The 26,757-nt window shown below is 42.9% G+C and overlaps 4 protein-coding genes and 6 non-coding genes across 10 annotated transcripts; all 10 read right to left on the bottom strand.

Annotated features, from left to right (window-relative positions):
- Nucleotides 1-6,598: 6,598 nt before the first annotated feature.
- Nucleotides 6,599-7,897, bottom strand: LOC126456164 (uncharacterized). The gene has a single exon (XM_050091918.1). The coding sequence runs from the start codon at nt 7,895-7,897 to the stop codon at nt 6,599-6,601; it is 1,299 nt and encodes a 432-aa protein (XP_049947875.1).
- A 2,580-nt stretch (nt 7,898-10,477) lies between these two features.
- Nucleotides 10,478-11,776, bottom strand: LOC126456163 (uncharacterized). Its single transcript, XM_050091916.1, has one exon. It carries the CDS (start codon nt 11,774-11,776, stop codon nt 10,478-10,480), a length of 1,299 nt encoding a protein of 432 aa, XP_049947873.1.
- A 2,992-nt stretch (nt 11,777-14,768) lies between these two features.
- LOC126456162 (uncharacterized) lies at nt 14,769-16,067 on the bottom strand. The gene has a single exon (XM_050091915.1). It carries the CDS (start codon nt 16,065-16,067, stop codon nt 14,769-14,771), a length of 1,299 nt encoding a protein of 432 aa, XP_049947872.1.
- A 2,644-nt stretch (nt 16,068-18,711) lies between these two features.
- LOC126456161 (uncharacterized) lies at nt 18,712-20,358 on the bottom strand. Its single transcript, XM_050091914.1, has one exon. The coding sequence runs from the start codon at nt 20,356-20,358 to the stop codon at nt 18,712-18,714; it is 1,647 nt and encodes a 548-aa protein (XP_049947871.1).
- Nucleotides 20,359-21,402: 1,044 nt separating this feature from the next.
- On the bottom strand, nt 21,403-21,484 carry Trnas-gcu (transfer RNA serine (anticodon GCU)). The gene has a single exon. It is a non-coding gene; the product is annotated as a tRNA-Ser (tRNA).
- An 822-nt stretch (nt 21,485-22,306) lies between these two features.
- Trnas-gcu (transfer RNA serine (anticodon GCU)) lies at nt 22,307-22,388 on the bottom strand. Its single transcript has one exon. It is a non-coding gene; the product is annotated as a tRNA-Ser (tRNA).
- An 822-nt stretch (nt 22,389-23,210) lies between these two features.
- On the bottom strand, nt 23,211-23,292 carry Trnas-gcu (transfer RNA serine (anticodon GCU)). Its single transcript has one exon. It is a non-coding gene; the product is annotated as a tRNA-Ser (tRNA).
- Nucleotides 23,293-24,114: 822 nt separating this feature from the next.
- Nucleotides 24,115-24,196, bottom strand: Trnas-gcu (transfer RNA serine (anticodon GCU)). The gene has a single exon. It is a non-coding gene; the product is annotated as a tRNA-Ser (tRNA).
- An 822-nt stretch (nt 24,197-25,018) lies between these two features.
- Trnas-gcu (transfer RNA serine (anticodon GCU)) lies at nt 25,019-25,100 on the bottom strand. The gene has a single exon. It is a non-coding gene; the product is annotated as a tRNA-Ser (tRNA).
- An 822-nt stretch (nt 25,101-25,922) lies between these two features.
- Trnas-gcu (transfer RNA serine (anticodon GCU)) lies at nt 25,923-26,004 on the bottom strand. Its single transcript has one exon. It is a non-coding gene; the product is annotated as a tRNA-Ser (tRNA).
- Between the last annotated feature and the right edge of the window lie 753 nt (nt 26,005-26,757).

The following is a 26,757-nucleotide window of genomic DNA, read 5'->3' as shown; positions in this document are numbered from 1 at the left end:
GAATCGGTTGGGTTAGTTGCGAGTTGACAGAAAGTCTTGCGTTGATCCCCAGTGCCATGTTTTTGATCATGTCAATCGCGTTCTGCAAGAAACCGAATCTTTTCATGGTTTCAAGGAGGTACTCGTGAGTGACGAGGTCAAAGGCTTTAAAAAAGTCCAGAAAGATCAGCCCACACTTCACGTTACTGGCGTTCGTTAAAGCAATGATATCCCGGTAGAAAGCTGCCGTTTGCAATACATTTCTCCCGAAGGCACATGTCTGCTGACGTCCAATGAATTTTGCAGTGAGGGGCATCATTCGCGTGTTGATTGCATGGGCGACTATTTTATAATCGGAGTTTAACAATGAAATGGGGCGGAAGTTGGCGATATTTTTGGTACCTCTGCTTTTAGGGAGAAGCACAATTGTGCATTCCTTAAACGCAAGTGGTACAGGCTGCCCTTGAAAAACTTCGTTCACTAATTGGGTGATTTTGTCCCCGATGATGTGCCAATACCTCCTGTAAAATTCAATGGGTAATCCGTCAGGACCAGGGGACTTCCTGATCGGCGAGTGGCAGACAATCTCCAAAACATCTTTATTACTAAATTCCAAAGAAATGGTGTCATTGTCTTCTCTAGTTATAGTAGAGTAAATGGCACTAAACAGTTCGTCATAGCAGTCTTCATGAGTAGCCGCTGACGTGTAGGTGTCAACAAAATAGTCGTGTAGTGCCTTGATAATCTCTCGCTGGGTGTCGACAGTCGTGCCATCACCGAGGTTCAGGGCCTCAATAAAGGTCCTCCTTCTGTTCTTAGCATGTTTGACAAGGTGGTATAGAGCGGCTGTTTCATCGTCCCTGACCGACTTCACTTTAGATTTGATCTTAAGACCTTCCAGTTGCATCCTCTTAAGATTGATTAATTTCGCCTTTATTTTTCGAATGTCGTCTATTCTGGTGTTCGCGGCGTCGGCTCTATCACAGAGGTCGCGTAGGATAGTGTAGTAGAACTCCATCGTCTTCTTTATCGCGGCTGCTCTGTCAATACCGAAGAATATAACAACTTTTCGCAGTTTGGGTTTTGCATGCTGAGTCCACCACGCTATGGTGCTACGAAAGTTTGTGGTAGCGCGCAAGCACTGCTCCCAAGCGCGTCGCACCGCCGCCTCTAGGTCAGCATCCGTTAATAAGGAGACGTTCAAGTTCCATTGATTTTTATACCAACGCGTTGGTTGTGGCACCAAATTCAAAAAATGGCTCTGAGCACTATGGGACTCAACTGCTGAGGTCATTAGTCCCCTAGAACTTAGAACTAGTTATACCTAACTAACCTAAGGACATCACAAACATCCATGCCCGAGGCAGGATTCGAACCTGCGACCGTAGCGGTCTTGCGGTTCCAGACTGCAGCGCCTTTAACCGCACGGCCACTTCGGCCGGCTCACCAAATTCAGGCACGCAACGACACCACTGTGATCAGAGAAGCTGGAGGGTATCGTTTCAATTTGTAACAAGACATTCTCTAAAACGTCGGAAACATAAATCCTGTCAATTCTGCTGCAGGAATTCGCGACAATATGTGTGAATCGTACCAAGGTCGGGTACCTAAGTTCCCACGCGTCTTTCAGTTTGAGGTCGGTCACGAGACGCTTTAATTCAGGCGAATAATTAAAATTCGGGGACTGATCTTTCTGGGATAAAACACAATTAAAATCACCTCCAATGATAACACGTTCGGGATTTTTCCGTAACAAATAGATGATTTGTTCCTTAAAAAAGTTTGCTCGTTCCACTCTATAGGTAGTGCCAGAAGGCGCGTACAAGTTAATGATGGTGACGCCAAAAACGGTGACACCCACACCTCTACCGGAATCTAACTTGTCAACCTGAGTGGCGGGAATGCCTTCTCGAAGTAAGATGGCAGTCCCCACGTTCGAATCGGGGGAAAAATTTGTAATAGCAACAAAACCAGGAAGAGTTAAGTGTGGCATGGCCACCTCCTGCAAAAGAGCGATATCTGTTCCCGACTCATAGAGATATTGTTTTAAGGCACTCAGTTTCACCTCCGACCGGATTTTATTAATATTTAATGTCGTGATCGTATATGCCTGCGACATAATGACAGTACGTTGGAGAGGCGGAAGGAGCAAATATCTTTAAAGGGCAACATCTTCATGCCATTCCATATTTGTGGCCGGGAAATTCGTGTCTGTGACGTCACTGAGTGGTATTCTTGCGTCTTTGTTCTTACTCTTTTTACGCACAGCATTTACATTAGGTTGCACTCGGATCCTGGGGCGGACACTGTGGAGCACCTCCGCAGCTGGCGGCGTGGGAGGGTCGTGGGTGATGTCAAGCTGCTCTCCCGGCACATCCCGCGAAGGGATCGCACGCGGCGACACCGCCGGCGAGCGAGCAGCTTAACTATCACCCGCACTATCAGCCTGTTTGGCAACATTCTCTGCCCGCAGCTGTTTGTTGTCACCGACAGACCCGGACAGCTGTGTTTGTATTATTTCCTGGAGTTGTTGACATTCCCCTTGTTGTGAGTCCTGAACCGAAGCGGCTGCCACGTGATGTGTACCGTCGGCGCTCAGAGATGTTTTTATACCACCATCACAGGCCTCTGTGTGTGTACTTCCTGCAGGAATGTGAGCTACACGTACAGGTTGGTCGGCCGGTGTTGGCTGTCGCGGAAGTTCTAAGGCACTAGCCAGCGGTAACTGCTTTACTTCCACGGAAGTATCGGCACTTGAAATTGTGGGAGGAGAAGCGTCCACAATAGCCTCACCGAATGGAGCTTTCGCTTCCGAGCCGGATTCCTGATCGTCCTTTTTCGCGGTCTCATGCGCACTAGAGGTGTCGTTATCAGAGCCACTGCTGTCACAAGTCCTGCGCCTCTTATTGGTCGCGGCATCGAGTTTTGCAGGGGGCAACGCACCTTTTTCTCTCCGAACCAGAACCGGAAACTCTTCAGAGCGAATTTCTTGTTGCTGTTCCGAAGGCATTTCAGAACTAGGGAGCCCAATCTCTGTCATCGGCTTGGCTGCCACTACATCCGCCAAAGTAAGCCTTTTACGCTGCTGGAGGGAATTCTTTAACACAAACATGCGCCTGGGGCAGTCTTGACGCAAGTGACCACTCTCATTACAGATATGACAGGTCGGTGTTGGGCCAATGTAAGTAACGTGAGCCTTATAGTCACAAACAAGTATATGGGATGGAATATTTTGCTTGACATGCATTTCTACAGATCGAACGCCACTATAACATTGCAACCTATGTTGACTTGACCACCGTTCATGTCGAATCTGTTTAACGTCACCGAATTGGGACAGAACCTCCTTTAGATAACAATTTTCTACTTCAGGGGGTAAGTTAAAAATACGCACGTTCGTGTAGTCTACATCGGCATTGGAAATTAGCACTGTACTTACAGAGTCGTCCCGGTGTCGGAAAATAGCACTTCCTCCGTGCTTCGTCATGATCTTCTCCAGTAATACAGGATTCAGTAATTTAACAAAGAAACAATACTGCTCGGTATCATAATAGGCGGTGTGCACTTGGTCAGATGTAATCCCAATAACATCAACGATCCAATCATGTATCTCCAGTGAACTCGGTTGCACAGATCGGGTGGACTTGTCGAAATCAAAACGGAGTGTACACTTTCGCGGAAATAACCTGGACATTGCAGCAGATAGCGAGCGGTAAACCCGCTACAATAAGACCGCAACAAAAATACAAATGGAAAACGATATAAACTGCAAAATAACACAACACTTGCAAACAGAAATATGAGTGTAAACACGCCTTGTGAACACGAGGCGGAGCGGAGCACTGATACGTCCGACCGGCACGATGTCGCAAGCGCGACTCGAACCACTCGGCCACCTCGTCCGACGCATCGGAAACTGCGTCCCTCGCTAGTCCTTACGGAAAGAAGTCGTTTGTCGATTCGAAAACGCATCGTACTGTGGCTGGTGTTCACGCTGTAACGCCCTGCTGCAGTGCAGCTGACCAAACTCCCACTCGTGAATCATTTAATGATGGCATCCGTCCACGTCGGTATCCGATCGGAGGAAAGTAGTGGGCCCACTTACTTACTGCAGAAATAAGCACCGAATCGTCATGTAGCGTTGTCTAATGCAAATGAGAAATGTCCTGTGCATTAAGTATAACGACTACTGGAACGACGCGATTATCTGGATTCGCTACATTTATTTGTCACCTTCGATGACCTCATCGCTGATGTTGCTTTCAAGTTTCTTTCGAAGAGCAAACCACGTTCTTCGTAGCTGAATTGTGAGGCCAGAGGCTCCTGCTGTTGGCGATGGAGCCAGGCCCTATCAGATCGCTTCATTGGGGGTATTATAGGCTCGATACGTTAAAATGACTGCAAGAAGTAAGCACTTAAATATGAATGAGAACGCACCGTTCCCAAACACCACCATGGTGCCAAACTTCGATTCGTTTATAGATCTTGAGATGATGTTTGATTCGAAAGACGTACGCTATCAATGTTGTGTCCTTCCAATTGGTAGGCGGTTTAGTTTCGTATTTCTTACAGATGCTATCTGCCACCTACACGTTCCATTGCTACTACTGAGTGGCGTTTCGCATGTACAAGGCGTGATCCGAAATGGGTGCTTAAGGTAAAATTCTTCGACGAGGATGGGATTCGAACCCACGCGTGCAGAGCACATTGGATTAGCAGTCCAACGCCTTAACCACTTTTTTTTTTTTATGAATTACAGATTTTAATGGCAGTCAAAAATAACTTCAACAGATAATAAAAGTCAATATCATATCTTAAAATCAACATATGACAATGATAATGTGTTCATATATAAACACACAAAAGCAATAGATATACATTAAGAATGAACACCACTTGATGAAATTTTGTACTGTCTGATATTTACCATGAAATGTCTGGAATGAGCATACAGAGTATTTCAATAAATGGAACAGCATCATCATGTCACATAATTTGAGAGTGCAAGGGGGCCAATGCCTCTCCTAATGAATCATTGAGAGACAGCTCAGTCATGGTTATAACAATTACTGGACACAAAAACTTAAGTTAAAGAAATCACTGCAGAATTATGTTCTATCAACTAAATAGTCACATATCTGTGTACGCACGAATTTACTGCAACATCGAGTTCTTTATGAAAACAACAAAATCTAGACATGAAAACTAGATGTATTTAGAATTGACAGCGTATTGAAAGCAAAGAATATTTAAAAATTGATACTAAATTAGCATACTACTAAACCAAATGACTTTGTGAACACACTGACCATAGTGTACAAAGATATAAGGCAGCAACAGATACAACTGATCCAATTAGAGTTGGAGTATTCCACGACAGCATCATAGCAAATTTATTCTTGAAGTGTTTCAGCGACTCTTAGCAATTACAAACAAGGCGCAACTTTTAAGTACGAAACACTTTAAATGATGACCGTTGTTGAAATACCACCAGTGACAAGCAACACATGCATATCAATTTAAAAAAAAATCCAGTATACCACACAATTCAGTCAAAACCAAAACTTTGCACTAGAAAATTCACTCAGGAAACAACCATTGATTAAATGTAACTTGGGAGTAGTGATTCAAGAACGATCGTGTGATTAGATATACCTGTTGCCTAAGAGAAACGAGTCCTGGAACAAGAACTGCACATTTCCATCAACAAGCCTTTGAAGTACTAATACTAGAAGAAGAAAAAAGCAAGATATTGTTCCCTGGATAGTTGTACTATTTTTTGTCAGCATTAAATTGCTTAAAATGTGAGACACACCTAACAATTTACAAAAATTCGTACTGACATAGTGCAATCTGCCTCTTATTACAAGTATTGGAAGACCACTATGAAAACCAATAACTTGTACCAATAATACTGCTTTTGTTGAATTCTCCAAAAAGAGCCATGTACAAAAGATTTTTACATTTGCCAATGTCTTTCTTTTAAAAACATGAATACAGATAAAGACAATAAAAAGTTGTAAAGGTTTTCTACAATATTAGTCTTATATACTTGGAGTTTTCTTCCTACAAAAACTACTCAACATTACAAGCTTTGGCCATTTGTTTCATTCTTACAATAAGGATGACTACAGTCTACATAGAAATTGTTTTCCGTCATGCACTACAGTCTTTTCAACTTACGTTTGAACACTACAGGCCAAGGGGCATCACATAGAAATCAAGGGAATCAAAGTTCCCTACACTTGCTTGATAACTTTTACACCACGATTCACATAATAGAACACCACTTACGAGAGACAGGCTCACAAACGGGTTCTGGGACAGGTGCCCCCTTCTCGAACGACAGAGATTGCTCACAAATATTATCTTGTGCTTTTTCATATGCCACACTCTCATCAGTGATACTCTCTTCTGAGAGCTCCATATGCACAGTTTCACAACATTCCACCACCTTCAGTGGTGTACTGCTACTCACAGGTTCTGGCTTTTGAGTTAACAACTGCAATGGAGATGAAACAGCAGAAATAACTGAGGAGCTTTGCTCAGATTTTACAGTACATTTCTTTTTATGATCTTGGTCTTTTTCTGCAGTTTCTAAAGTAGAGGCCTTCCTTTTTCATATTTTATCTCTTGAGACAGATGATTCATCTGATTCAGTGGTCACATCAATACTTTTCTCAGTAGATACATCAAGTTTACTATCTGATAAATATTCTTTAGTAGTTTTCTTAACTGTTACCTGCTGCTTAGTAATTCTCTGTTTCTGGAAAGAATCATTTATTTTTGAAACATAGGGAGAGTCCCGAATTGATCGACGGCATGAAATTGACCTTATTGATGCTGCAAAGCTGTCACCTGTCTCCCTTTGCTCTGCTGGTTGCTGAATATGAATTGGTGTTCTTGAATGATCTCTGTGTGGTGTTCTGCACGGCAGCTGGATCTCTTCCTTATCAATTTTCACTCTGCTTGTACCTCGTCTTGAACTACGCCTTGGAGAATCCTTAATTTCACCACTGTCACTGGATGCTGCAAATGTATTTGTTCCTTTTTCAGGGCTTGGTTCTAGATGCTTATCAATTTGTGACAATATTAATCTGGGTGATTTATTACCTACAATATGCTTCACATTTTGCAATACTGTTGAGGCCTCTTTATCATTTCTTGTCACTAACTCTGCAGACTTCACAGTTTCTTTTTCCTGTTGATCTGTTTCTAGAGCAGCCTCTGAGGTCAAATCCTCACTTACCTGGCAAGAATCTTCCAAATGATCCTGGGTATGTGTTTTCTTTACAGTATCAACCGAAGAAAGAACCTCAGTTTCCTGCTGATTCACGCTTTGTGTGTCACCTTCCGTGTCTGGCACTGTAGTTTTTGTATCTTTCTTCACCTTTCTTGTCTTTGATATGTTACCTCCTTCTTCTTGCTGTTCAGGTTCATCACTAACATCAGGCTTCACTTTTGTAGCTGATCGGGTGTTATGGCCAGTAACTCTTTCTTCAGTGAGATGGGCTGCTTCTGTACTACTGCTTTTATCATCATTTCTTACTTTACTATTTCCTCTGGTAGTACGGATTATTTTATTATCACCATCCTCATTTTCACTCTTGTCTGGGACTATCATCTCTTCTGACTTACTTCTGACTTTGGCAGAAGACCGTGTTTGTGGAGTTGAGGACTGACTCATTCCCTTCCCATCCTCAGCTTCACCTTTATTTGAACCTATGTTTTCATCAGATTTGTTCTGATGAGCTATGGTGCTCGACCTTGTTTGTGGACCTGAGGCCTGAACTGCATTTGAAGAATGATCTTCCTCCGTATGCTGACCTTCAGAGCTGGGCTCATTTTCATTTTTAACGGCATCTGTTGATTGTTCACGGCTTTTTGTAGCTGCTTCAGAGTCCCCTGGTGGGTGCATGTCTCTTCTTGTGCGTTTTCTCTGTGGTGGTAGTCTTTTCTGTATCAATGGAGAGCGAACACGGGCTGTCGAGTAAGGTCGGTTGTGGAATGACCTACCCGTCAAATATTGCTGGCTTGTTCCTGGGCCTCTCTGTTGACTACCCCTGTGATACGATGGCAGCTGTTTCAACCGGTTACTCCTCCGATACAGGAATGGCGTCTACCACTCGGCCACCTCGTCCGACGCATCGGAAACTGCGTCCCTCGCTAGTCCTTACGGAAAGAAGTCGTTTGTCGATTCGAAAACGCATCGTACTGTGGCTGGTGTTCACGCTGTAACGCCGTTGGGGGTATTATAGGCTCGATACGTTAAAATGACTGCAAGAAGTAAGCACTTAAATATGAATGAGAACGCACCGTTCCCAAACACCACCATGGTGCCAAACTTCGATTCGTTTATAGATCTTGAGATGATGTTTGATTCGAAAGACGTACGCTATCGAATGTTGTGTCCTTCCAATTGGTAGGCGGTTTAGTTTCGTATTTCTTACAGATGCTATCTGCCACCTACACGTTCCATTGCTACTACTGAGTGGCGTTTCGCATGTACAAGGCGTGATCCGAAATGGGTGCTTAAGGTAAAATTCTTCGACGAGGATGGGATTCGAACCCACGCGTGCAGAGCACATTGGATTAGCAGTCCAACGCCTTAACCACTTTTTTTTTTATGAATTACAGATTTTAATGGCAGTCAAAAATAACTTCAACAGATAATAAAATTCAATATCATATCTTAAAATCAACATATGACAATGATCATGTGTTCATATATAAACACACAAAAGCAATAGATATACATTAAGAATGAACACCACTTGATGAAATTTTGTACTGTCTGATATTTACCATGAAATGTCTGGAATGAGCATACAGAGTATTTCAATAAATGGAACAGCATCATCATGTCACATAATTTGAGGGTGCAAGGGGGCCAATGCCTCTCCTAATGAATCATTGAGAGACAGCTCAGTCATGGTTATAACAATTACTGGACACAAAAACTTAAGTTAAAGAAATCACTGCAGAATTATGTTCTATCAACTAAATAGTCACATATCTGTGTACGCACGAATTTACTGCAACATCGAGTTCTTTATGAAAACAACAAAATCTAGACATGAAAACTAGATGTATTTAGAATTGACAGCGTATTGAAAGCAAAGAATATTTAAAAATTGATACTAAATTAGCATACTACTAAACCAAATGACTTTGTGAACACACTGACCATAGTGTACAAAGATATAAGGCAGCAACAGATACAACTGATCCAATTAGAGTTGGAGTATTCCACGACAGCATCATAGCAAATTTATTCTTGAAGTGTTTCAGCGACTCTTAGCAATTACAAACAAGGCGCAACTTTTAAGTACGAAACACTTTAAATGATGACCGTTGTTGAAATACCACCAGTGACAAGCAACACATGCATATCAATTTAAAAAAAAATCCAGTATACCACACAATTCAGTCAAAACCAAAACTTTGCACTAGAAAATTCACTCAGGAAACAACCATTGATTAAATGTAACTTGGGAGTAGTGATTCAAGAACGATCGTGTGATTAGATATACCTGTTGCCTAAGAGAAACGAGTCCTGGAACAAGAACTGCACATTTCCATCAACAAGCCTTTGAAGTACTAATACTAGAAGAAGAAAAAAGCAAGATATTGTTCCCTGGATAGTTGTACTATTTTTTGTCAGCATTAAATTGCTTAAAATGTGAGACACACCTAACAATTTACAAAAATTCGTACTGACATAGTGCAATCTGCCTCTTATTACAAGTATTGGAAGACCACTATGAAAACCAATAACTTGTACCAATAATACTGCTTTTGTTGAATTCTCCAAAAAGAGCCATGTACAAAAGATTTTTACATTTGCCAATGTCTTTCTTTTAAAAACATGAATACAGATAAAGACAATAAAAAGTTGTAAAGGTTTTCTACAATATTAGTCTTATATACTTGGAGTTTTCTTCCTACAAAAACTACTCAACATTACAAGCTTTGGCCATTTGTTTCATTCTTACAATAAGGATGACTACAGTCTACATAGAAATTGTTTTCCGTCATGCACTACAGTCTTTTCAACTTATGTTTGAACACTACAGGCCAAGGGGCATCACATAGAAATCAAGGGCAATCAAAGTTCCCTACACTTGCTTGATAACTTTTACACCACGATTCACATAATAGAACACCACTTACGAGAGACAGGCTCACAAACGGGTTCTGGGACAGGTGCCCCCTTCTCGAACGACAGAGATTGCTCACAAATATTATCTTGTGCTTTTTCATATGCCACACTCTCATCAGTGATACTCTCTTCTGAGAGCTCCATATGCACAGTTTCACAACATTCCACCACCTTCAGTGGTGTACTGCTACTCACAGGTTCTGGCTTTTGAGTTAACAACTGCAATGGAGATGAAACAGCAGAAATAACTGAGGAGCTTTGCTCAGATTTTACAGTACATTTCTTTTTATGATCTTGGTCTTTTTCTGCAGTTTCTAAAGTAGAGGCCTTCCTTTTTCATATTTTATCTCTTGAGACAGATGATTCATCTGATTCAGTGGTCACATCAATACTTTTCTCAGTAGATACATCAAGTTTACTATCTGATAAATATTCTTTAGTAGTTTTCTTAACTGTTACCTGCTGCTTAGTAATTCTCTGTTTCTGGAAAGAATCATTTATTTTTGAAACATAGGGAGAGTCCCGAATTGATCGACGGCATGAAATTGACCTTATTGATGCTGCAAAGCTGTCACCTGTCTCCCTTTGCTCTGCTGGTTGCTGAATATGAATTGGTGTTCTTGAATGATCTCTGTGTGGTGTTCTGCACGGCAGCTGGATCTCTTCCTTATCAATTTTCACTCTGCTTGTACCTCGTCTTGAACTACGCCTTGGAGAATCCTTAATTTCACCACTGTCACTGGATGCTGCAAATGTATTTGTTCCTTTTTCAGGGCTTGGTTCTAGATGCTTATCAATTTGTGACAATATTAATCTGGGTGATTTATTACCTACAATATGCTTCACATTTTGCAATACTGTTGAGGCCTCTTTATCATTTCTTGTCACTAACTCTGCAGACTTCACAGTTTCTTTTTCCTGTTGATCTGTTTCTAGAGCAGCCTCTGAGGTCAAATCCTCACTTACCTGGCAAGAATCTTCCAAATGATCCTGGGTATGTGTTTTCTTTACAGTATCAACCGAAGAAAGAACCTCAGTTTCCTGCTGATTCACGCTTTGTGTGTCACCTTCCGTGTCTGGCACTGTAGTTTTTGTATCTTTCTGCACCTTTCTTGTCTTTGATATGTTACCTCCTTCTTCTTGCTGTTCAGGTTCATCACTAACATCAGGCTTCACTTTTGTAGCTGATCGGGTGTTATGGCCAGTAACTCTTTCTTCAGTGAGATGGGCTGCTTCTGTACTACTGCTTTTATCATCATTTCTTACTTTACTATTTCCTCTGGTAGTACGGATTATTTTATTATCACCATCCTCATTTTCACTCTTGTCTGGGACTATCATCTCTTCTGACTTACTTCTGACTTTGGCAGAAGACCGTGTTTGTGGAGTTGAGGACTGACTCATTCCCTTCCCATCCTCAGCTTCACCTTTATTTGAACCTATGTTTTCATCAGATTTGTTCTGATGGGCTTTGGTGCTCGACCTTGTTTGTGGAACTGAGGCCTGAACTGCATTTGAAGAATGATCTTCCTCCGTATGCTGACCTTCAGAGCTGGGCTCATTTTCATTTTTAACGGCATCTGTTGATTGTTCACGGCTTTTTGTAGCTGCTTCAGAGTCCCCTGGTGGGTGCATGTCTCTTCTTGTGCGTTTTCTCTATGGTGGTAGTCTTTTCTGTATCAATGGAGAGCGAACACGGGCTGTCGAGTAAGGTCGGTTGTGGAATGACCTACCCGTCAAATATTGCTGGCTTGTTCCTGGGCCTCTCTGTTGACTACCCCTGTGATACGATGGCAGCTGTTTCAACCGGTTACTCCTCCGATACAGGAATGGCGTCTACCACTCGGCCACCTCGTCCGACGCATCGGAAACTGCGTCCCTCGCTAGTCCTTACGGAAAGAAGTCGTTTGTCGATTCGAAAACGCATCGTACTGTGGCTGGTGTTCACGCTGTAACGCCCTGCTGCAGTGCAGCTGACCAAGCTCCCACTCGTGAATCATTTAATGATGGCATCCGTCCACGTCGGTATCCGATCGGAGGAAAGTAATGGGCCCACTTACTGCAGAAATAAGCACCGAATCGTCATGTAGCGTTGTCTAATGCAAATGAGAAATGTCCTGTGCATTAAGTATAACGACTACTGGAACGACGCGATTATCAGGATTCGCTACATTTATTTGTCACCTTCGATGACCTCATCGCTGATGTCGCTTTCAAGTTTCTTTCGAAGAGCAAACCACGTTCTTCGTAGCTGAATTGTGAGGCCAGAGGCTCCTGCTGTTGGCGATGGAGCCAGGCCCTATCAGATCGCTTCCGTGTATGGCGGCCGGACGGAAAGCAAACTGTCGAAAGGCGACAGTTGTGCTACAGTTGGGGGTATTATAGGCCCGATACGTTAAAATGACTGCAAGAAGTAAGCACTTAAATATGAATGAGAACGCACCGTTCCCAAACACCACCATGGTGCCAAACTTCGATTCGTTTATAGATCTTGAGATGATGTTTGATTCGAAAGACGTACGCTATCGAATGTTGTGTCCTTCCAATTGGTAGGCGGTTTAGTTTCGTATTTCTTACAGATGCTATCTGCCACCTACACGTTCCATTGCTACTACTGAGTGGCGTTTCGCATGTACAAGGCGTGATCCGAAATGGGTGCTTAAGGTAAAATTCTTCGACGAGGATGGGATTCGAACCCACGCGTGCAGAGCACATTGGATTAGCAGTCCAACGCCTTAACCACTTTTTTTTTTTTATGAATTACAGATTTTAATGGCAGTCAAAAATAACTTCAACAGATAATAAAAGTCAATATCATATCTTAAAATCAACATATGACAATGATCATGTGTTCATATATAAACACACAGAAGCAATAGATATACATTAAGAATGAACACCACTTGATGAAATTTTGTACTGTCTGATATTTACCATGAAATGTCTGGAATGAGCATACAGAGTATTTCAATAAATGGAACAGCATCATCATGTCACATAATTTGAGAGTGCAAGGGGGCCAATGCCTCTCCTAATGAATCATTGAGAGACAGCTCAGTCATGGTTATAACAATTACTGGACACAAAAACTTAAGTTAAAGAAATCACTGCAGAATTATGTTCTATCAACTAAATAGTCACATATCTGTGTACGCACGAATTTACTGCAACATCGAGTTCTTTATGAAAACAACAAAATCTAGACATGAAAACTAGATGTATTTAGAATTGACAGCGTATTGAAAGCAAAGAATATTTAAAAATTGATACTAAATTAGCATACTACTAAACCAAATGACTTTGTGAACACACTGACCATAGTGTACAAAGATATAAGGCAGCAACAGATACAACTGATCCAATTAGAGTTGGAGTATTCCACGACAGCATCATAGCAAATTTATTCTTGAAGTGTTTCAGCGACTCTTAGCAATTACAAACAAGGCGCAACTTTTAAGTACGAAACACTTTAAATGATGACCGTTGTTGAAATACCACCAGTGACAAGCAACACATGCATATCAATTTAAAAAAAAATCCAGTATACCACACAATTCAGTCAAAACCAAAACTTTGCACTAGAAAATTCACTCAGGAAACAACCATTGATTAAATGTAACTTGGGAGTAGTGATTCAAGAACGATCGTGTGATTAGATATACCTGTTGCCTAAGAGAAACGAGTCCTGGAACAAGAACTGCACATTTCCATCAACAAGCCTTTGAAGTACTAATACTAGAAGAAGAAAAAAGCAAGATATTGTTCCCTGGATAGTTGTACTATTTTTTGTCAGCATTAAATTGCTTAAAATGTGAGACACACCTAACAATTTACAAAAATTCGTACTGACATAGTGCAATCTGCCTCTTATTACAAGTATTGGAAGACCACTATGAAAACCAATAACTTGTACCAATAATACTGCTTTTGTTGAATTCTCCAAAAAGAGCCATGTACAAAAGATTTTTACATTTGCCAATGTCTTTCTTTTAAAAACATGAATACAGATAAAGACAATAAAAAGTTGTAAAGGTTTTCTACAATATTAGTCTTATATACTTGGAGTTTTCTTCCTACAAAAACTACTCAACATTACAAGCTTTGGCCATTTGTTTCATTCTTACAATAAGGATGACTACAGTCTACATAGAAATTGTTTTCCGTCATGCACTACAGTCTTTTCAACTTATGTTTGAACACTACAGGCCAAGGGGCATCACATAGAAATCAAGGGCAATCAAAGTTCCCTACACTTGCTTGATAACTTTTACACCACGATTCACATAATAGAACACCACTTACGAGAGACAGGCTCACAAACGGGTTCTGGGACAGGTGCCCCCTTCTCGAACGACAGAGATTGCTCACAAATATTATCTTGTGCTTTTTCATATGCCACACTCTCATCAGTGATACTCTCTTCTGAGAGCTCCATATGCACAGTTTCACAACATTCCACCACCTTCAGTGGTGTACTGCTACTCACAGGTTCTGGCTTTTGAGTTAACAACTGCAATGGAGATGAAACAGCAGAAATAACTGAGGAGCTTTGCTCAGATTTTACAGTACATTTCTTTTTATGATCTTGGTCTTTTTCTGCAGTTTCTAAAGTAGAGGCCTTCCTTTTTCATATTTTATCTCTTGAGACAGATGATTCATCTGATTCAGTGGTCACATCAATACTTTTCTCAGTAGATACATCAAGTTTACTATCTGATAAATATTCTTTAGTAGTTTTCTTAACTGTTACCTGCTGCTTAGTAATTCTCTGTTTCTGGAAAGAATCATTTATTTTTGAAACATAGGGAGAGTCCCGAATTGATCGACGGCATGAAATTGACCTTATTGATGCTGCAAAGCTGTCACCTGTCTCCCTTTGCTCTGCTGGTTGCTGAATATGAATTGGTGTTCTTGAATGATCTCTGTGTGGTGTTCTGCACGGCAGCTGGATCTCTTCCTTATCAATTTTCACTCTGCTTGTACCTCGTCTTGAACTACGCCTTGGAGAATCCTTAATTTCACCACTGTCACTGGATGCTGCAAATGTATTTGTTCCTTTTTCAGGGCTTGGTTCTAGATGCTTATCAATTTGTGACAATATTAATCTGGGTGATTTATTACCTACAATATGCTTCACATTTTGCAATACTGTTGAGGCCTCTTTATCATTTCTTGTCACTAACTCTGCAGACTTCACAGTTTCTTTTTCCTGTTGATCTGTTTCTAGAGCAGCCTCTGAGGTCAAATCCTCACTTACCTGGCAAGAATCTTCCAAATGATCCTGGGTATGTGTTTTCTTTACAGTATCAACCGAAGAAAGAACCTCAGTTTCCTGCTGATTCACGCTTTGTGTGTCACCTTCCGTGTCTGGCACTGTAGTTTTTGTATCTTTCTGCACCTTTCTTGTCTTTGATATGTTACCTCCTTCTTCTTGCTGTTCAGGTTCATCACTAACATCAGGCTTCACTTTTGTAGCTGATCGGGTGTTATGGCCAGTAACTCTTTCTTCAGTGAGATGGGCTGCTTCTGTACTACTGCTTTTATCATCATTTCTTACTTTACTATTTCCTCTGGTAGTACGGATTATTTTATTATCACCATCCTCATTTTCACTCTTGTCTGGGACTATCATCTCTTCTGACTTACTTCTGACTTTGGCAGAAGACCGTGTTTGTGGAGTTGAGGACTGACTCATTCCCTTCCCATCCTCAGCTTCACCTTTATTTGAACCTATGTTTTCATCAGATTTGTTCTGATGGGCTTTGGTGCTCGACCTTGTTTGTGGAACTGAGGCCTGAACTGCATTTGAAGAATGATCTTCCTCCGTATGCTGACCTTCAGAGCTGGGCTCATTTTCATTTTTAACGGCATCTGTTGATTGTTCACGGCTTTTTGTAGCTGCTTCAGAGTCCCCTGGTGGGTGCATGTCTCTTCTTGTGCGTTTTCTCTATGGTGGTAGTCTTTTCTGTATCAATGGAGAGCGAACACGGGCTGTCGAGTAAGGTCGGTTGTGGAATGACCTACCCGTCAAATATTGCTGGCTTGTTCCTGGGCCTCTCTGTTGACTACCCCTGTGATACGATGGCAGCTGTTTCAACCGGTTACTCCTCCGATACAGGAATGGCGTCTACCACTCGGCCACCTCGTCCGACGCATCGGAAACTGCGTCCCTCGCTAGTCCTTACGGAAAGAAGTCGTTTGTCGATTCGAAAACGCATCGTACTGTGGCTGGTGTTCACGCTGTAACGCCCTGCTGCAGTGCAGCTGACCAAGCTCCCACTCGTGAATCATTTAATGATGGCATCCGTCCACGTCGGTATCCGATCGGAGGAAAGTAATGGGCCCACTTACTGCAGAAATAAGCACCGAATCGTCATGTAGCGTTGTCTAATGCAAATGAGAAATGTCCTGTGCATTAAGTATAACGACTACTGGAACGACGCGATTATCAGGATTCGCTACATTTATTTGTCACCTTCGATGACCTCATCGCTGATGTCGCTTTCAAGTTTCTTTCGAAGAGCAAACCACGTTCTTCGTAGCTGAATTGTGAGGCCAGAGGCTCCTGCTGTTGGCGATGGAGCCAGGCCCTATCAGATCGCTTCCGTGTATGGCGGCCGGACGGAAAGCAAACTGTCGAAAGGCGACAGTTGTGCTACAGTTGGGGGTATTATAGGCCCGATACGTTAAAATGACTGCAAGAAGTAAGCACTTAAATATGAATGAGAACGCACCGTTCCCAAACACCACCATGGTGCCAAACTTCGATTCGTTTATAGATCTTGAGATGATGTTTGATTCGAAAGACGTACGCTATCGAATGTTGTGTCCTTCCAATTGGTAGGCGGTTTAGTTTCGTATTTCTTACAGATGCTATCTGCCACCTACACGTTCCATTGCTACTACTGAGTGGCGTTTCGCATGTACAAGGCGTGATCCGAAATGGGTGCTTAAGGTAAAATTCTTCGACGAGGATGGGATTCGAACCCACGCGTGCAGAGCACATTGGATTAGCAGTCCAACGCCTTAACCACTTTTTTTTTTTTATGAATTACAGATTTTAATGGCAGTCAAAAATAACTTCAACAGATAATAAAAGTCAATATCATATCTTAAAATCAACATATGACAATGATCATGTGTTCATATATAAACACACAGAAGCAATAGATATACATTAAGAATGAACACCACTTGATGAAATTTTGTACTGTCTGATATTTACCATGAAATGTCTGGAATGAGCATACAGAGTATTTCAATAAATGGAACAGCATCATCATGTCACATAATTTGAGAGTGCAAGGGGGCCAATGCCTCTCCTAATGAATCATTGAGAGACAGCTCAGTCATGGTTATAACAATTACTGGACACAAAAACTTAAGTTAAAGAAATCACTGCAGAATTATGTTCTATCAACTAAATAGTCACATATCTGTGTATGCACGAATTTACTGCAACATCGAGTTCTTTATGAAAACAACAAAATCTAGACATGAAAACTAGATGTATTTAGAATTGACAGCGTATTGAAAGCAAAGAATATTTAAAAATTGATACTAAATTAGCATACTACTAAACCAAATGACTTTGTGAACACACTGACCATAGTGTACAAAGATATAAGGCAGCAACAGATACAACTGATCCAATTAGAGTTGGAGTATTCCACGACAGCATCATAGCAAATTTATTCTTGAAGTGTTTCAGCGACTCTTAGCAATTACAAACAAGGCGCAACTTTTAAGTTTGAAACACTTTAAATGATGACCGTTTTTGAAATACCACCAGTGACAAGCAACACATGCATATCAATTTAAAAAAAAATCCAGTATACCACACAATTCAGTCAAAACCAAAACTTTGCACTAGAAAATTCACTCAGGAAACAATCATTGATTAAATGTAACTTGGGAGTAGTGATTCAAGAACGATCGTGTGATTAGATATACCTGTTGCCTAAGAGAAACGAGTCCTGGAACAAGAACTGCACATTTCCATCAACAAGCCTTTGAAGTACTAATACTAGAAGAAGAAAAAAGCAAGATATTGTTCCCTGGATAGTTGTACTATTTTTTGTCAGCATTAAATTGCTTAAAATGTGAGACACACCTAACAATTTACAAAAATTCGTACTGACATAGTGCAATCTGCCTCTTATTACAAGTATTGGAAGACCACTATGAAAACCAATAACTTGTACCAATAATACTGCTTTTGTTGAATTCTCCAAAAAGAGCCATGTACAAAAGATTTTTACATTTGCCAATGTCTTTCTTTTAAAAACATGAATACAGATAAAGACAATAAAAAGTTGTAAAGGTTTTCTACAATATTAGTCTTATATACTTGGAGTTTTCTTCCTACAAAAACTACTCAACATTACAAGCTTTGGCCATTTGTTTCATTCTTACAATAAGGATGACTACAGTCTACATAGAAATTGTTTTCCGTCATGCACTACAGTCTTTTCAACTTATGTTTGAACACTACAGGCCAAGGGGCATCACATAGAAATCAAGGGCAATCAAAGTTCCCTACACTTGCTTGATAACTTTTACACCACGATTCACATAATAGAACACCACTTACGAGAGACAGGCTCACAAACGGGTTCTGGGACAGGTGCCCCCTTCTCGAACGACAGAGATTGCTCACAAATATTATCTTGTGCTTTTTCATATGCCACACTCTCATCAGTGATACTCTCTTCTGAGAGCTCCATATGCACAGTTTCACAACATTCCACCACCTTCAGTGGTGTACTGCTACTCACAGGTTCTGGCTTTTGAGTTAACAACTGCAATGGAGATGAAACAGCAGAAATAACTGAGGAGCTTTGCTCAGATTTTACAGTACATTTCTTTTTATGATCTTGGTCTTTTTCTGCAGTTTCTAAAGTAGAGGCCTTCCTTTTTCCTATTTTATCTCTTGAGACAGATGATTCATCTGATTCAGTGGTCACATCAATACTTTTCTCAGTAGATACATCAAGTTTACTATCTGATAAATATTCTTTAGTAGTTTTCTTAACTGTTACCTGCTGCTTAGTAATTCTCTGTTTCTGGAAAGAATCATTTATTTTTGAAACATAGGGAGAGTCCCGAATTGATCGACGGCATGAAATTGACCTTATTGAAGCTGCAAAGCTGTCACCTGTCTCCCTTTGCTCTGCTGGTTGCTGAATATGAATTGGTGTTCTTGAATGATCTCTGTGTGGTGTTCTGCACGGCAGCTGGATCTCTTCCTTATCAATTTTCACTCTGCTTGTACCTCGTCTTGAACTACGCCTTGGAGAATCCTTAATTTCACCACTGTCACTGGATGCTGCAAATGTATTTGTTCCTTTTTCAGGGCTTGGTTCTAGATGCTTATCAATTTGTGACAATATTAATCTGGGTGATTTATTACCTACAATATGCTTCACATTTTGCAATACTGTTGAGGCCTCTTTATCATTTCTTGTCACTAACTCTGCAGACTTCACAGTTTCTTTTTCCTGTTGATCTGTTTCTAGAGCAGCCTCTGAGGTCAAATCCTCACTTACCTGGCAAGAATCTTCCAAATGATCCTGGGTATGTGTTTTCTTTACAGTATCAACCGAAGAAAGAACCTCAGTTTCCTGCTGATTCACGCTTTGTGTGTCACCTTCCGTGTCTGGCACTGTAGTTTTTGTATCTTTCTTCACCTTTCTTGTCTTTGATATGTTACCTCCTTCTTCTTGCTGTTCAGGTTCATCACTAACATCAGGCTTCACTTTTGTAGCTGATCGGGTGTTATGGCCAGTAACTCTTTCTTCAGTGAGATGGGCTGCTTCTGCACTACTGCTTTTATCATCATTGCTTACTTTACTATTTCCTCTGGTAGTACGGATTATTTTATTATCACCATCCTCATTTTCACTCTTGTCTGGGACTATCATCTCTTCTGACTTACTTATGACTTTGGCAGAAGACCGTGTTTGTGGAGTTGAGGACTGACTCATTCCCTTCCCATCCTCAGCTTCACCTTTATTTGAACCTATGTTTTCATCAGATCTGTTCTGATGGGCTTTGGTGCTCGACCTTGTTTGTGGAACTGAGGCCTGAACTGCATTTGAAGAATGATCTTCCTCCGTATGCTGAACTTCAGAGCTGGGCTCATTTTCATTTTTAACGGCATCTGTTGATTGTTCACGGCTTTTTGTAGCTGCTTCAGAGTCCCCTGGTGGGTGCATGTCTCTTCTTGTGCGTTTTCTCTGTGGTGGTAGTCTTTTCTGTATCAATGGAGAGCGAACACGGGCTGTCGAGTAAGGTCGGTTGTGGAATGACCTACCCGTCAAATATTGCTGGCTTGTTCCTGGGTCTCTCTGTTGACTACCCCTGTGATACGATGGCAGCTGTTTCAACCGGTTACTCCTCTGATACAGGAATGGCGTCTACCACTCGGCCACCTCGTCCGACGCATCGGAAACTGCGTCCCTCGCTAGTCCTTACGGAAAGAAGTCGTTTGTCGATTCGAAAACGCATCGTACTGTGGCTGGTGTTCACGCTGTAACGCCCTGCTGCAGTGCAGCTGACCAAGCTCCCACTCGTGAATCATTTAATGATGGCATCCGTCCACGTCGGTATCCGATCGGAGGAAAGTAATGGGCCCACTTACTTACTGCAGAAATAAGCACCGAATCGTCATGTAGCGTTGTCTAATGCAAATGAGAAATGTCCTGTGCATTAAGTGTAACGACTACTGGAACGACGCGATTATCAGGATTCGCTACATTTATTTGTCACCTTCGATGACCTCATCGCTGATGTCGCTTTCAAGTTTCTTTCGAAGAGCAAACCACGTTCTTCGTAGCTGAATTGTGAGGCCAGAGGCTCCTGCTGTTGGCGATGGAGCCAGGCCCTATCAGATCGCTTCCGTGTATGGCGGCCGGACGGAAAGCAAACTGTCGAAAGGCGACAGTTGTGCTACAGTTGGGGGGATTTTAGGCTCGATACGTTAAAATGACTGCAAGAAGTAAGCACTTAAATATGAATGAGAACGCACCGTTCCCAAACACCACCATGGCGCCAAACTTCGATTCGTTTATAGATCTTGAGATGATGTTTGATTCGAAAGACGTACGCTATCGAATGTTGTGTCCTTCTAATTGGTAGGCGGTTTAGTTTCGTATTTCTTACAGATGCTATCTGCCACCTACACGTTCCATTGCTACTACTGAGTGGCGTTTCGCATGTACAAGGCGTGATCCGAAATGGGTGCTTAAGGTAAAATTCTTCGACGAGGATGGGATTCGAACCCACGCGTGCAGAGCACATTGGATTAGCAGTCCAACGCCTTAACCACTCGGCCACCTCGTCCGACGCATCGGAAACTGCGTCCCTCGCTAGTCCTTACGGAAAGAAGTCGTTTGTCGATTCGAAAACGCATCGTACTGTGGCTGGTGTTCACGCTGTAACGCCCTGCTGCAGTGCAGCTGACCAAGCTCCCACTCGTGAATCATTTAATGATGGCATCCGTCCACGTCGGTATCCGATCGGAGGAAAGTAATGGGCCCACTTACTTACTGCAGAAATAAGCACCGAATCGTCATGTAGCGTTGTCTAATGCAAATGAGAAATGTCCTGTGCATTAAGTATAACGACTACTGGAACGACGCGATTATCAGGATTCGCTACATTTATTTGTCACCTTCGATGACCTCATCGCTGATGTCGCTTTCAAGTTTCTTTCGAAGAGCAAACCACGTTCTTCGTAGCTGAATTGTGAGGCCAGAGGCTCCTGCTGTTGGCGATGGAGCCAGGCCCTATCAGATCGCTTCCGTGTATGGCGGCCGGACGGAAAGCAAACTGTCGAAAGGCGACAGTTGTGCTACAGTTGGGGGGATTTTAGGCTCGATACGTTAAAATGACTGCAAGAAGTAAGCACTTAAATATGAATGAGAACGCACCGTTCCCAAACACCACCATGGCGCCAAACTTCGATTCGTTTATAGATCTTGAGATGATGTTTGATTCGAAAGACGTACGCTATCGAATGTTGTGTCCTTCTAATTGGTAGGCGGTTTAGTTTCGTATTTCTTACAGATGCTATCTGCCACCTACACGTTCCATTGCTACTACTGAGTGGCGTTTCGCATGTACAAGGCGTGATCCGAAATGGGTGCTTAAGGTAAAATTCTTCGACGAGGATGGGATTCGAACCCACGCGTGCACAGCACATTGGATTAGCAGTCCAACGCCTTAACCACTCGGCCACCTCGTCCGACGCATCGGAAACTGCGTCCCTCGCTAGTCCTTACGGAAAGAAGTCGTTTGTCGATTCGAAAACGCATCGTACTGTGGCTGGTGTTCACGCTGTAACGCCCTGCTGCAGTGCAGCTGACCAAGCTCCCACTCGTGAATCATTTAATGATGGCATCCGTCCACGTCGGTATCCGATCGGAGGAAAGTAATGGGCCCACTTACTTACTGCAGAAATAAGCACCGAATCGTCATGTAGCGTTGTCTAATGCAAATGAGAAATGTCCTGTGCATTAAGTATAACGACTACTGGAACGACGCGATTATCAGGATTCGCTACATTTATTTGTCACCTTCGATGACCTCATCGCTGATGTCGCTTTCAAGTTTCTTTCGAAGAGCAAACCACGTTCTTCGTAGCTGAATTGTGAGGCCAGAGGCTCCTGCTGTTGGCGATGGAGCCAGGCCCTATCAGATCGCTTCCGTGTATGGCGGCCGGACGGAAAGCAAACTGTCGAAAGGCGACAGTTGTGCTACAGTTGGGGGGATTTTAGGCTCGATACGTTAAAATGACTGCAAGAAGTAAGCACTTAAATATGAATGAGAACGCACCGTTCCCAAACACCACCATGGCGCCAAACTTCGATTCGTTTATAGATCTTGAGATGATGTTTGATTCGAAAGACGTACGCTATCGAATGTTGTGTCCTTCTAATTGGTAGGCGGTTTAGTTTCGTATTTCTTACAGATGCTATCTGCCACCTACACGTTCCATTGCTACTACTGAGTGGCGTTTCGCATGTACAAGGCGTGATCCGAAATGGGTGCTTAAGGTAAAATTCTTCGACGAGGATGGGATTCGAACCCACGCGTGCAGAGCACATTGGATTAGCAGTCCAACGCCTTAACCACTCGGCCACCTCGTCCGACGCATCGGAAACTGCGTCCCTCGCTAGTCCTTACGGAAAGAAGTCGTTTGTCGATTCGAAAACGCATCGTACTGTGGCTGGTGTTCACGCTGTAACGCCCTGCTGCAGTGCAGCTGACCAAGCTCCCACTCGTGAATCATTTAATGATGGCATCCGTCCACGTCGGTATCCGATCGGAGGAAAGTAATGGGCCCACTTACTTACTGCAGAAATAAGCACCGAATCGTCATGTAGCGTTGTCTAATGCAAATGAGAAATGTCCTGTGCATTAAGTATAACGACTACTGGAACGACGCGATTATCAGGATTCGCTACATTTATTTGTCACCTTCGATGACCTCATCGCTGATGTCGCTTTCAAGTTTCTTTCGAAGAGCAAACCACGTTCTTCGTAGCTGAATTGTGAGGCCAGAGGCTCCTGCTGTTGGCGATGGAGCCAGGCCCTATCAGATCGCTTCCGTGTATGGCGGCCGGACGGAAAGCAAACTGTCGAAAGGCGACAGTTGTGCTACAGTTGGGGGGATTTTAGGCTCGATACGTTAAAATGACTGCAAGAAGTAAGCACTTAAATATGAATGAGAACGCACCGTTCCCAAACACCACCATGGTGCCAAACTTCGATTCGTTTATAGATCTTGAGATGATGTTTGATTCGAAAGACGTACGCTATCGAATGTTGTGTCCTTCCAATTGGTAGGCGGTTTAGTTTCGTATTTCTTACAGATGCTATCTGCCACCTACACGTTCCATTGCTACTACTGAGTGGCGTTTCGCATGTACAAGGCGTGATCCGAAATGGGTGCTTAAGGTAAAATTCTTCGACGAGGATGGGATTCGAACCCACGCGTGCAGAGCACATTGGATTAGCAGTCCAACGCCTTAACCACTCGGCCACCTCGTCCGACGCATCGGAAACTGCGTCCCTCGCTAGTCCTTACGGAAAGAAGTCGTTTGTCGATTCGAAAACGCATCGTACTGTGGCTGGTGTTCACGCTGTAACGCCCTGCTGCAGTGCAGCTGACCAAGCTCCCACTCGTGAATCATTTAATGATGGCATCCGTCCACGTCGGTATCCGATCGGAGGAAAGTAATGGGCCCACTTACTTACTGCAGAAATAAGCACCGAATCGTCATGTAGCGTTGTCTAATGCAAATGAGAAATGTCCTGTGCATTAAGTATAACGACTACTGGAACGACGCGATTATCAGGATTCGCTACATTTATTTGTCACCTTCGATGACCTCATCGCTGATGTCGCTTTCAAGTTTCTTTCGAAGAGCAAACCACGTTCTTCGTAGCTGAATTGTGAGGCCAGAGGCTCCTGCTGTTGGCGATGGAGCCAGGCCCTATCAGATCGCTTCCGTGTATGGCGGCCGGACGGAAAGCAAACTGTCGAAAGGCGACAGTTGTGCTACAGTTGGGGGTATTATAGGCTCGATACGTTAAAATGACTGCAAGAAGTAAGCACTTAAATATGAATGAGAACGCACCGTTCCCAAACACCACCATGGTGCCAAACTTCGATTCGTTTATAGATCTTGAGATGATGTTTGATTCGAAAGACGTACGCTATCGAATGTTGTGTCCTTCCAATTGGTAGGCGGTTTAGTTTCGTATTTCTTACAGATGCTATCTGCCACCTACACGTTCCATTGCTACTACTGAGTGGCGTTTCGCATGTACAAGGCGTGATCCGAAATGGGTGCTTAAGGTAAAATTCTTCGACGAGGATGGGATTCGAACCCACGCGTGCAGAGCACATTGGATTAGCAGTCCAACGCCTTAACCACTCGGCCACCTCGTCCGACGCATCGGAAACTGCGTCCCTCGCTAGTCCTTACGGAAAGAAGTCGTTTGTCGATTCGAAAACGCATCGTACTGTGGCTGGTGTTCACGCTGTAACGCCCTGCTGCAGTGCAGCTGACCAAGCTCCCACTCGTGAATCATTTAATGATGGCATCCGTCCACGTCGGTATCCGATCGGAGGAAAGTAATGGGCCCACTTACTTACTGCAGAAATAAGCACCGAATCGTCATGTAGCGTTGTCTAATGCAAATGAGAAATGTCCTGTGCATTAAGTGTAACGACTACTGGAACGACGCGATTATCAGGATTCGCTACATTTATTTGTCACCTTCGATGACCTCATCGCTGATGTCGCTTTCAAGTTTCTTTCGAAGAGCAAACCACGTTCTTCGTAGCTGAATTGTGAGGCCAGAGGCTCCTGCTGTTGGCGATGGAGCCAGGCCCTATCAGATCGCTTCCGTGTATGGCGGCCGGACGGAAAGCAAACTGTCGAAAGGCGACAGTTGTGCTACAGTTGGGGGGATTTTAGGCTCGATACGTTAAAATGACTGCAAGAAGTAAGCACTTAAATATGAATGAGAACGCACCGTTCCCAAACACCACCATGGCGCCAAACTTCGATTCGTTTATAGATCTTGAGATGATGTTTGATTCGAAAGACGTACGCTATCGAATGTTGTGTCCTTCTAATTGGTAGGCGGTTTAGTTTCGTATTTCTTACAGATGCTATCTGCCACCTACACGTTCCATTGCTACTACTGAGTGGCGTTTCGCATGTACAAGGCGTGATCCGAAATGGGTGCTTAAGGTAAAATTCTTCGACGAGGATGGGATTCGAACCCACGCGTGCAGAGCACATTGGATTAGCAGTCCAACGCCTTAACCACTCGGCCACCTCGTCCGACGCATCGGAAACTGCGTCCCTCGCTAGTCCTTACGGAAAGAAGTCGTTTGTCGATTCGAAAACGCATCGTACTGTGGCTGGTGTTCACGCTGTAACGCCCTGCTGCAGTGCAGCTGACCAAGCTCCCACTCGTGAATCATTTAATGATGGCATCCGTCCACGTCGGTATCCGATCGGAGGAAAGTAATGGGCCCACTTACTTACTGCAGAAATAAGCACCGAATCGTCATGTAGCGTTGTCTAATGCAAATGAGAAATGTCCTGTGCATTAAGTATAACGACTACTGGAACGACGCGATTATCAGGATTCGCTACATTTATTTGTCACCTTCGATGACCTCATCGCTGATGTCGCTTTCAAGTTTCTTTCGAAGAGCAAACCACGTTCTTCGTAGCTGAATTGTGAGGCCAGAGGCTCCTGCTGTTGGCGATGGAGCCAGGCCCTATCAGATCGCTTCCGTGTATGGCGGCCGGACGGAAAGCAAACTGTCGAAAGGCGACAGTTGTGCTACAGTTGGGGGGATTTTAGGCTCGATACGTTAAAATGACTGCAAGAAGTAAGCACTTAAATATGAATGAGAACGCACCGTTCCCAAACACCACCATGGCGCCAAACTTCGATTCGTTTATAGATCTTGAGATGATGTTTGATTCGAAAGACGTACGCTATCGAATGTTGTGTCCTTCTAATTGGTAGGCGGTTTAGTTTCGTATTTCTTACAGATGCTATCTGCCACCTACACGTTCCAT

The sequence above is a fragment of the Schistocerca serialis genome, chromosome 2 (genome assembly GCF_023864345.2).
Source record: "Schistocerca serialis cubense isolate TAMUIC-IGC-003099 chromosome 2, iqSchSeri2.2, whole genome shotgun sequence".
NCBI classification, from domain to species: domain Eukaryota; kingdom Metazoa; phylum Arthropoda; class Insecta; order Orthoptera; family Acrididae; genus Schistocerca; species Schistocerca serialis.
Note: the sequence above shows the minus strand (reverse complement) of the source record. Positions and strands in the feature narration are given on the sequence as shown.